The sequence below is a fragment of the Zeus faber genome (genome assembly GCF_960531495.2).
Source record: "Zeus faber genome assembly, chromosome: 21".
NCBI lineage: Eukaryota > Metazoa > Chordata > Actinopteri > Zeiformes > Zeidae > Zeus > Zeus faber.
The window spans coordinates 1,838,717-1,851,216 of record NC_137208.1 but is presented as its reverse complement, the minus strand read 5'-3'; the positions used below and the strand labels follow the sequence as shown (position 1 = coordinate 1,851,216).

Below are 12,500 nucleotides of genomic sequence, written 5' to 3'. Positions count from 1 at the left end.
ATGGTTTGGAGGCGGTGTCTGCCGCCCTGCCTCCACCGCCCTGCCTCCTCCGTCCTGCCTCCTCCGCCCTGCCTCTGCCGTCCTGCCTCCTCTGCCCTGCCTCCGCCATCCTGCCTCCGCCGCCCTGCCTCCGCCGCCCTGCCTCCTCCGTCCTGCCTCCACCGCCCTGCCTCCTCCGTCCTGCCTCCTCCGCCCTGCCTCCGCCGCCCTGCCTCCTCCGTCCTGCCTCCTCCGCCCTGCCTCCTCCGTCCTGCCTCCTCTGCCCTGCCTCCGCCGCCCTGCCTCCTCCGTCCTGCCTCCGCCGCTCTGCCTCCCCCGCCCTGCCTCCACCACCGTCTCTCCGCAGCGCCCCTCGGGGGTGTCTGGGTTCACGGCTCCGCCCGCCTGGCACCGGACACCACCCTCCCCGATCCAACTGGGCTGAAGGTGGCTGCACCGGGGGGGGGGGGCGACCTCCCTTTTGGGAGATTAATTACAGGGGGGGGGTGTAAAGTTAATAAAACCCCCCCCGCCAAACTTTTATCGGTGCGGGGGGGCAGTCCAGTCCGGTCCAGTCCGGTCCAGCTCGGTCCAGCTCGGTCCAGCCCGGCGGGGCCGGCGGGGCGGGGGTCTAAAGCCGGCCCCTGGGAACTGGGGCAGCACTGAATGTACATTAAGCCGTTTCATTATGTTCTAGATCCCAGAAAAGTCGGCTGCGACCCGGGGGCCCCGCGCTGTTTGATTTGAGGCCTTTTCACTTTCTACCGCCTCACGTGACACCGTGCACACACACACACACACGCACGCACACACACACACACACACACACACACACACACACACACACACGCTTCCTGTGGGGCCAAGGACTGTCAAAGACAAAACGACAGTTAATCTCGGGCTGAAGGTCGTCTGCATTTTTTGGGGCCAGATGACGCTGGAGAGGATTCCACAGCAAATGCCAGGGCCCCCTGGAAACAGCACTTTTATAAAAAGACTTTCATTATATTCATACTCATCTAAGAAAGAGGAATTCAATATTTTATATTTTTAAATAGTATAAAATATATATTTTGGTATTTAATATAACGTTTATATATATAGACAGACAGATAGATATCATTTTATACTAATACTATGAGAATGAATACAGTATATATATATATATATATATATATATATTCATTGAATGTATTTCTTTACTGGTGCTTTGACGTGTGGCTTCCATCCTCCCAAAACACGCAAATAAATAACAGCTTTGACCAAAACACCAACACTGAATTACAGCCTCCACCTCCATCACGTCGCCAGCAGGGTATATACGTGTATATCGTACGTATAAATATTTCGTACCTAACCTTAGGATGTGTATATACAGTATGTGTCGCTTCTCTTGCACTGGTCATTTCAGGGGCTCACGTGGACTCGAGGTGACTCCTCCTGTCGTCCTGATTATTTTCCTCCTCTGACATTTTTCCGGCTGAAAGTGTCTGGTGCAGGGCAGTTCAGACATTTTGTTCCACAACTTTGATCCGCATCGATCCGTATTCGGAGCACCTTGCAAATCGACCGGACGTTGGCGGAGCGGGGCGGGCTGAGGCGGGGCGCTCTGTGACATCATCAACCAATTTGTTACATATGTGCAGGGCGTGGCTCCGGGCGGCATCTCACGGGGCGAGGTGTGCGCCGCGCTCTGGACTCCGTCGCCGCGTTGTGGTCGCTTCGCGCAGGATCTGCACCGGGTGGAGACCACGCTGCGTTCCATGGGGACTGGGAAAACTGGAACTCGGCTCGAAAGGAAACGAAGCTGCGTTTCACGTGAAAGCTGTTTTCTTTATTTCATCTTTACTCGATTTTTATTGGATCTACTGTTTTTATTGGATCTACTGTTTTTATTGGATCTACTGTTTTTATCGTCCTCTATTGATCCCTTTGATTGCACAGTAACTTCCTTCCTTTCGCTGCTCGTTTTACTTTGCATCTGTGACAAATAAAGAACGTTTCACTCTTTATCCTTCTGCTGCAACGTTCAATGCACAAAACAACACATTCACACCAAACATGACACACAAGTGACAACACTCCATCCTGGCTGTCTTACAGCCTGCCTGTCTGCCTGTCTGTCTGTTTGTCTGTCTCCCCTCTGTGTGGTTATCAACCTCTATCTGTCCATCTCTCCCTTCCTTTGTCTCCTTCCCTCCTCTCTCTCTCTGTCTCTCTCTGTCTCTCTCTCTGTCCCTCTCTCTGTCTCTCTCTCTTTTTGTCTCTCTCTCTCTCTCTGTCTCTCTCTCTCTCTGTCTCTCTCTCTCTCTCTGTCTCTCTCTCTTTCTGTTCTTCTTTTTGGCTGTCTCTCCGTCGCCCCCCCCCCTCCCTGTCCAGCTGTAGCCCCGCCCCTCCACCCTCAAGCCCCGCCTCCTCCTGAGGTGAAGGTGAGCCTTTGGGGTTTTTCCACAGACAGACAGGCAGACAGACCGGAAAGTTCCACTACAGAGTGCGGCAAACCGTCTGTCTGTCTGTCTGTCTGTCTGTCTGTCTGTCTGTCTGTCTGTCTATCTGTCTGTCTGTCTGTCTGTCTGTCTGTTTGTCTGTCCACCTGTCTGCCCATCCCATCAAGTCTGATGCTTTCACCACAAAATGCACAAGCGCCTCACGACCAAGAATAAAGGATTAATATATCAAGTTCAAGAGGTTATTTGTCACATACATGTACATACGGTCATACATATATACATATATATATATATGTATATATATATATATATATATTTATATATGTATATGTATGACCGTATATATATAACATAACATAACATATGTATATATACATATATATGTATATATATATATATGTATATACTGTATATATATACAGTATATATGTATAAATATATATACTGTATATATATACAGTATATATGTATAAATATATATATATATACTGTATATATATACACAGTATATATGTATATAAATATATATATATATACAGTATATATACAGTATATATATACAGTATATATACAGTATATATATACACTGTATATATATATACTGTATATATACAGTATATATGTATATATATATATACAGTATATATACAGTATATATATATATACTGTATATATATACAGTATATATACAGTGTATATATATACTGTATATATATACAGTATATATACTGTATATATATACAGTATATATATATATACTGTATATATACTGTATATATATTTATATATATACATATATACTGTATATATATACAGTATATATATATACAGTATATATATACTGTATATATATACAGTATATATACAGTGTATATATATACTGTATATATACTGTATATATACAGTATATATATATATATACTGTATATATCCAGTATATATATATACTGTATATACTGTATATATATATCCAGTATATATATATACACTGTATATATACTGTATATATACTGTATATATATATACTGTATATATACAGTATATATATATACTGTATATATATACAGTATATATACAGTATATATATACAGTATATATATATATATATACTGTATATATACTGTATATATATATACAGTATATATACAGTATATATATATATACTGTACATATCCATCCATCCAAGCTTGCTGCATCACCCCCAGCCCCTTGACTTGAACTAACCCTGTGCCTGCAGCGCCCTCTGGTGGCAGCTTGCTGTAGCTACACCCTTCAGCAATAAACACTGAAACCGGAAACTGAAACTCCCACTTTTGTGAGGCAGTGTGTGTGTGTGTGTGTGTGTGTGTGTGTGTGCGTGTGTGTGTGTGTGTGTGTTCTGGAGTGCGTCTTCCGTCTGGCGGCCATGTTTCTTCCCTAAGGGACCGATTTAGCCCGTGACCAAATAGGGAAGCGTGTGAGAAGCAGCGCCGCCGAGCCTGACTCACCAGGCAGGGCACAAGCACCGAGCCCCCGTGACCTCTGACCTCTGCTGAGGTGACAGAGAGGGAGAGGGAGACTACAGCAGGCACCATCACCACTGGTGGTTCTATTCTGCAGAGCAAGGCACTAAACCTCATAAGCAAGACGTTGCGACTTGACTCTGTGTTGTAATGTTTGTTCCGGTGACATGAGGCTGCTGGGGGCAAAGAAACCAAAGTTCACCTTCTAATTACACAACTTTGATTTCCACAGAGTCAAACAGCCGACGCGGAGGCGGAGGCGGAGGCAAGGGGCGATGGAGCACCTCCATGAGCAGCTCGTGCTTTCCGCGCGTTCTGGGATTTGAGGGGACGACGGCAACAAAACGTCAGCCCAACAGGCGCCGTTCAACAGCAAGAAACAGCAGCGACGGTTCAAAAAGCGGAGGAGAGCGGAGGAGAGCGGAGGAGAGCGGAGGAGAGCGGAGGAGAGCGGAGGAGAGCGGAGGAGAGCGGAGGAGAGCGGAGGAGAGCGGAGGAGAGCGGGCGGTGCTGGACTCACGGGGAACAGCACGATGGGGACGGTCAGCGTCACGGCTGTCAGCACTGCCAGACGGACCAGCAGCAGCAGGGTGTCAAACTTATAAACCTTGGTGAAGGTGTGGAGCAACTCAGCCTCCACATTGTCTGAGGGAGAGAGAGTTATTAATAATAATAATAATAATAATAATAATAATAATAATAATATTACTACTACTAATAATAATAAATAATAATAACCACATAACATAATAACAATAATAATAATAATGATAATAATAATAATAATAATAATAATCATAGTAATAATAATAATAATAATAATAATAATAATAATAATAATAATAATCACTGTATAACCACATAACATAATAATAATACTACTAATAATACTACTAATAATACTACTAATAATAAATAACAAAAATAATAATAATAATAATAATAATAATAATAATTAATAATAACCACATAACATAATAATTATAATAATAATTTATTAATACTACTACTACTAATAATAATAAATAATAACAACAACATAACATAATAATTATAATAATAATGTATTATTATTATTATTATTATTAATAACAATAATAATAATCATAGTAATAATAATAATAATAATAATAATAATAATAAATAATAATTATAACCACATAACATAATAATTATAATGATAAGTTATTAATAATAATAACCGTAATAATCATAATAATCATAATTATCATAATCACATAATGTAATAATAATAATAATAAAAACAATAATTTTACAACTACTAATAATAATAAATAATAATAACCACATAACATAATAACAATAATAATAATAATGATAATAATAATAATAACAATAATAATAATAATAATAATAATAATAATAATAATAATAATCATAGTAATAATAATAATAATAATCACTGTATAACCACATAACATAATAATAATACTAATAATAATACTACTAATAATACTACTAATAATAAATAACAATAATAATAATAATAATAATAATAATAATAATAATAATAATAATAATAATAATAATAATAATTAATAATAACCACATAACATTATAATTATAATAATATTTTATTAATAATACTACTACTACTAATAATAAATAATAACAATAATAATAATAACAATCATAGTAATAATAATAATAATAATAATAATAATAATAATAATAATAATAATAATAATAATAATGTATGTATATTGTGTGTGTGTGTGTGTGTGTGTGTGTGTGTGTGTGTGTGTGTGTGTGTGTGTGTGTGTGTGTGTGTGTGTGTGTGTGTGTGTGTGTGTGTGTACCGTAGAAGGTGAGGTATCCGAACAGTGCAGACAGCATGTACATCACAAGCATGGCCAGGATTGACAGGTTGGACACGTTCTGCATCTTCTTCCTGCTGCGGCTGCGACACGGATGCACGGTGAGAACATGTTGAGTGTCTCCATGTGTAACATGTCAACCTACATGATGCTGTCACCACAGCATGCACCAGCACCTCACCACCAACTATAAAGGATTATTATATCAAGTTCAAGGTCAAGTTGGTGGTATACATTATATATATATATATATATATTTATATATATATATATATATATATATATATATATATATATATATAGCCAAATGTCATGACACCCAGTGATTACGTACAATAAGCTCTATAAGCTCTAAAAATACTAAAAATACTAAAATGTTCGTAACTGACACGAGGAGCATGCGCATATTATACATATTATAATGTATTATACATTATTTATTAAATATACAAATTTTATTTATATATATATATATATACATATATAATATATTATATTAAATATATTGTATTAATTAAATTATGCAATATGATATTAATTATATCGTATTGTATATATTATATTATAGCAGTAACATTCATCTTGGTGATCATATTCAAGTCTGGTCGGGAAACTGAGCAAGTCTCTCCTGGATAATAAAGTGAGAAGTGCAGGAGTTATTATTTACAAGTAAAGTATTTAAACAAAAGAAAATCCAGTTTTTACCAAAGCAGCTCCCATAGCAACAGAAAGCAACGTGGAGCCGTGGTGACGCAGCACGGGACACAGGGGATATTATTTCCTTCATTCCATTACGCAGCGCTCAGGACTTCCCATAACTCTGGTTGTTTATATGTTGTTTCATACAACAAGGAAACTAAAATGAAGAGACGTGAAATAAAAGCCCAGGACACCGGGCGTGCACGGTGCAGCGCTGTGTGGAGGACAATCAACTCCAATCCAACTCCGAGTTCAGTTCACCTCTTCCAGAACAAACCAAACAAATCTGCAGACAGACCTGTCCACTTGTGATCCGATCACCCAACACGCATGTTAATGCCGGTGTGAACACACAGAGTTAGAGCTGTCCACTTGTGATCAGATCACCTGAGACGCATGTTAATGCCGGTGTGAACAGACGGACTTAGAGCTGTCCACTTGTGATCAGATCAGCCCAGATGCATGGTAATGGCACCTGGGCCTGGGACTCACTCTTTGAGCTCGCTGTAGATGGGCAGGACCTCCGGGTGGCAGACGAAGGCGAAGGCCAGGATGGGGATGGTGTAGGCCGTCTGAAAGGACCGTGGAGGAGAAAACACATCAGCACAGGAAATCCCATTGATCGGAGCAGAGGTTCTCAACCTGGGGTCTGCGGCGCCCGAGGAGGTCCTTCCAGGGGGTCCCCAGCAGAATGATGAGCAGCTCAACGTCACCGTTGGAGAGGGCGTGCAGTAATGACTCCATTTGCAAAAGTAAATCGCTCACATTCAATAAGAATTATGCCAAATGCCTCGGCCTGCTTTCACCTTGGACTCCAATTTCAGCCTCGGAAATTCGCTTCACTCTATTCTTTCAAGTCACGACAGAATGACTCAAAAAGATTAAAAGATTAGTTCACTGCAAATGAATCATTTGTGAGTCGTGCATCACTAAAAAGTAAGGAAATGTGATATTTACGTCATCAGACATATCTCTACAGACCACATACATCACACCAGTCAGGGGAATGCCACATATTCCATATAGCTCGCCAACTTATGGACTGCATGCAAACAACACAGTCAATTAATTCTATTATATAATTATAGGACCCAGAATCGCGATCGTGGCGCCTCCCCTTGCGGCTGCCTGCGCGAGCACCTTGTGGCGATTACGCACATTTTGGTATTTTTTAGTATTTATAGAGCTTATTGTGCGTAATCACCGGGTGTCATGACATTTCACTGCATATATGTATGACCGTATGTACATGTATGTGACAAATAATCTCTTGAACTTGAACTTGAACTATTAGAATATATAAGCGGCTTATATTATATAGAATATAATAATAATAATAATAATAATAATAATAAATATAATAAAAATCATTATAATAATAATAATAATAATGATAAAAATAAATATGAGAAATATAATAATAATAATAATAATAATAATATTTATAATAATAAATATAGCTGAAGGCTATGCAGCGTCTTATATCTAATATCTACCTAAAATGCCCTGAACTTATAAACATGATGTAGTTACGTTCATGTCATTTCATGAATCCAGCTTTCATGTCATTACGTATGAAGCATACCCATTTCAACCAGACATCAATCATTGATTTTAATTTGTAATGTAGATACATAGATGTATGAGATAGGTCAGTCCTTAGAAATATAGAAAATACAAGTTAGTTGTAATTACTACTTCATTGTATTTTTTCTGTAAATAATGTACAATTGTTCAATTCAGTTTAATGGATGACTTGTCTATATTGTAATGCAGACAACATTTAGGGAACTTTAACATTAATTTGGAATAATTTGGAATCACCTATAAATTAGAATAATTATGCAATAATTTGACAATACTTAACACTTTCTGTCTTTTCATTGAGGTTTGTGAAGTTTAGCTGTAGGAAACTGTTTATACATGACGTTTATTCAAAGAAGCCTTGTTATTGTGCAGTCTCAGGGACGTTGTGTCTCGTATATGTCAATTATGACATATTTACGTAGATTTACGATAACGGTTGAATTTACGTCATTTCTTTGTTGACTTTTTTACTTGGATTAAATTTTCAATAAGTCACGATTCCATGAAGTACCAAAAACGTTGTGGTATTTCTGTGAGTAATTACCATTGCAAAGCTTCTATTTTTCCGACAACTCACTGGATCTTGAACACATCACTCAGTCGTACGTTCCAGTGAATTCGACTCAACGAGTTTTTGTGGATTACTTTTTTATTGTGTTTTTCATTTAATCTGGCAAAGTAAGGTGGAGCATTTCAAATACCAATCTAAGAGATCTACTGACATCTACCAGGTAAGAAGTTGTATAAATATACACGTAAACACATAGTTTGGTAACGTCTGAACACTACAGAGTGACCGAGTCCACGCCGCACACTGGACACGATCCAACTGCACATCGTCAATCACAATCTGTACATTTATATTAAATAACATGATGACGTCATAAAGCATCTTACTTTAAATATCATCTCCTTCATTTGACGTGTGACGTGTCAGTTCACTAAGAGCAACTGAATATTTTGTGTCAAAGTTGTTTTGTTTTTCACTAATATCTGCTTTGTATGTGGATCCATTTGGGTGAGATTTAAACCTCAGATCCTTGTGACATAACAGTTTAAACGACACCTCAATGTAGATTGTTCAGTGTTGGTCGATTCGTAGATTCTGTCATTATCGTGTTCCAGATATTTTTTATCCAGGTTGGATATATTTCCATGTGAAATGCATTGGACCGTGTCTGTGATATCGATCAAGTTTGTTTGGTTTTGCACAAATTTCTGCTCAATACGTGGATTGATTTGGATGAAACTTCAACCACGTGGTGTTGGTGACGGTGCAAACAGGACTTGTTCATGTGTCGTACCGGTGGGCTGGAGCCCTCAGAAAAATAAGCACAGTTCGACAGAATAGCGGGATTACTGAGTGAGGAAACACTGCTCTAGTGTAATCTATCACCCAGTCATGACAAGCCACGACACAGACACCACACCCTGAACTACACCTTCTGCAAACATGTGGGTGCAGCAGCTCCTTTGTGCTTTATGCTTCTCCGAGGTGGGTAGATGTGTTGCTTCATGTCGACAGAGGGACTCACCTGGTGCCTCGCTGCAAACTCAACTAGAAGCTGTGCTGAGCCGGAGGGAATGTTGTGATTTAGGTTTGTGTTTGTGCACTGTAAGGAAAGCTGAGCGTTTATGAGCCAAGAGCCCGACCAGTGCCAGACGCTTGGTTCCCATGCCAATCCCGCTTTTGGAGAGTCCGAGCCCACCGATTACCGATATATAATATATATAATATAATAATTCCGAGTTCTCGTGAACACATCATCACTTCCAAAACAAATTTGTTTACCGAGTTTCTCATGAACGCAGCATGGCTTCCTGCTTGGAGAGCCGCGTCTAAACACAGTGTCAACAAACGTGGATGGATTTATAACGCCGAGTCCCACTTCTGCCTTATTTTGATGAGTAACGTAAAAGTGGTGTAAAACAGACAAGTACAGGATAAATACGTGTTTTTTGGTTATTATACTTGTAAAAAACTTGGGACACATCGGCTGCATAACTGCCAATCCAGATGTGAGCACCACCCTCCACCTCCACCCTGTGTATGTAAATAAATATATACACACAAAACTGTTAGGATCAACGAGGTGAACCCGCCAGCCACGCCCCATGCCCGCCCCGCACCACTCCCTGCCCCGCCCTGCCCCCTGCCTGCCCCGCCTCCTGCCTGCCCCGCCCTGCCCCCTGCCTGCCCCACCCCCTGCCCACCCCGCCCCCTGCCCGCCCCGCCTCCTGCCCGCCCCGCCTCCTGCCCGCCCCGCCCCCTGCCCGCCCCGCCCCCTGCCCGCCTCGCCCCGCTTCCTGCCGGCCCCGCCTCCTGCCCACCCCGCCCCCTGCCCGCCCCGCCTCCTGCCCGCCCCGCCTCCTGCCCGCCCCGCCCCCTGCCCGCCCCGCCCCCTGCCCGCCCCGCCCCCTGCCCGCCTCGCCCCGCTTCCTGCCGGCCCCGCCTCCTGCCCGACCCGCCCCCTGCTCGCCCCGCCCACCTGGGAGTTGAAGACAAAGTACTTGGGCGCGCACATCTCCTCCTCGTCAACGTGTGCGTGCGCTTCCATGCGAACGGGCGAGGTGTGGTGGGCATCGTCACGGTCTCCCGCCGTGGTGCCCGGCGCAGCCAGGTGGAGCAGGGCGGAGGCGTTGTGCTGGGCGTAGAGGCCCAGCAGCTCGGAGGAGTTGGCGCTCAGGTTGGAGGAGTGCTGGTGGAGGAATGGCAGCGGGCACGGAAGCTGGGACTTCTTATAGATCAGCTGCAGGGGATGGAGAACTGGAGTTCAGACAAGATGGAGATAAACTGGAGGAGCACCACCATGTCTGGTGGAGCAGCACCACCCCAACTACTGTATACACTGTGTATGTCAATTCCATTTGTGCCGTTTTTACTCTTCTGTTCCAACGTTTCCATTTGTTTTCTAAATATATTTGCCTTTGTTATTCACTGGATGGAGTCATGTGGCTTCATTAAGCTTGATGTCATAATACCACAGAGCAGTGTACTTACATATATTTTATACTTATGTAAATACATGTACAGTATTTGTACATGTGTACACTTAAAGAACTGTCTCTGCATTTGATGAATAAATAATCATCAAATGCAGAGACAGTTCTTTGAGTGTAACATGTTAAGGAGTAGTTCCATTCATACACGTGTGGCTCTGACAGCCCAGGTGTGAAGGCTTCAGCGACTCACCACGCAGACGAAGAACACCATGCAGGACAGGGAGAGGCCGCTGGTGTAACCAAGGTAACCTGCACAGGAAGTGACGTCATCAGCGAGAGGGACATAAACACCAGTGATGTAGTGACGTGAAAAGAAAACATGGCCGTGCTCCATTTCATGCAGATTTCATACATTAAACTGTTCTATTGTTTTAATGTTGTATTTTTTATACATCTTTATCAAAAATATAATTTGATCGATTATTGTAGTTATTACAGAAAGTGTATCAGTGTATCATATTATTGGAAGTAGTTTAACAAAAATAAATGAATCCTTTGCCATTTTTTGCTAATTCCTGCAATCTCACTGAATTCCCAGAGCGACCGCTCAACTCGAAAAATGGAGACCGAATATTTCTGATAAATTGAGGATAAGTGGAAAATAAAGGATCAAAACCGGAAAAATGTTTAATAAACAGGAATGAAACAAGAACATTAAGATGTGCTATTGTAGAGAAGTGGAATAAATTGTCAATAACGCAAAACGTTGAAACTAGAGTTTCTTCCCCAGCCACCGGCAGGGGAAGGGCTGAGTCTTTGCGGTTCTCACCCAGGTTCTTGAGCAGAGACAGAGGGAGGATGATGCCGACGGAGACGAACACCACCAGGTAGTTCCCGTTCATGTACCACTCCCTGCAACCACACAACACCCCGTTGAATCCCGGAGAAATTAAAGATCTAAAATCATGTGCAGAGGAATGATTTATGTTTTTTTTTTTTTTTAATTAAATGCATTTTATTGTCTTATAATAATTATAAAATCATGATATTATTCTTTTTGTTCTTCTTCTTCTTCTTCTTCTTCTTCTTCTTCTTCTTATTATTATTATTATTATTAATAATAATAATAATAATTATTATTATAATAATTATAATGATAATATTAATAATAATAAATTATAAAATAATGCAATATTATAACTGTAATATAATTTGTTTTATATAATTATTATAAGCTATATAATTATTGTTAAACCTTGGAGTAATGTACGTAGAGTAGTTTTAGTTTATTTGTACAAAACAAATAAATTCAAATAAATTGGGTGGTATCCATAAAAATATAATAACATAAAATACAAGTATCTTACATCAAAATGATATACAAGTTACAGTTTAGACAATATCAAATGAAGAAGAAATAGAGAAAACATGTGAATAATAAATGTAATGTGTGATGTACCGACCCGGAGTTCTCCTCCAGACTCAGGAAGGCTCGGATCACC

General features: G+C 40.5%; 1 protein-coding gene across 2 annotated transcripts in view; it reads right to left on the bottom strand.

Annotated features, from left to right (window-relative positions):
* Window positions 1–12,500, bottom strand: part of slc38a4 (solute carrier family 38 member 4) — a 32,172-nt gene that overhangs the window by 13,006 nt on the left and 6,666 nt on the right. For both annotated transcript variants that reach the window (XM_080022266.1, XM_080022267.1), the window contains exons 6-12: window positions 12,462–12,500; window positions 11,828–11,910; window positions 11,249–11,307; window positions 10,545–10,805; window positions 6,961–7,040; window positions 5,752–5,852; window positions 4,452–4,576 (exon numbers count right to left, since the gene is read on the bottom strand). The exon at window positions 12,462–12,500 is cut by the window's right edge and continues 43 nt beyond it. In XM_080022266.1, the coding sequence (XP_079878392.1) occupies window positions 4,452–4,576; window positions 5,752–5,852; window positions 6,961–7,040; window positions 10,545–10,805; window positions 11,249–11,307; window positions 11,828–11,910; window positions 12,462–12,500 (748 nt within the window). The remainder of the gene's footprint in view (window positions 1–4,451; window positions 4,577–5,751; window positions 5,853–6,960; window positions 7,041–10,544; window positions 10,806–11,248; window positions 11,308–11,827; window positions 11,911–12,461) is intronic.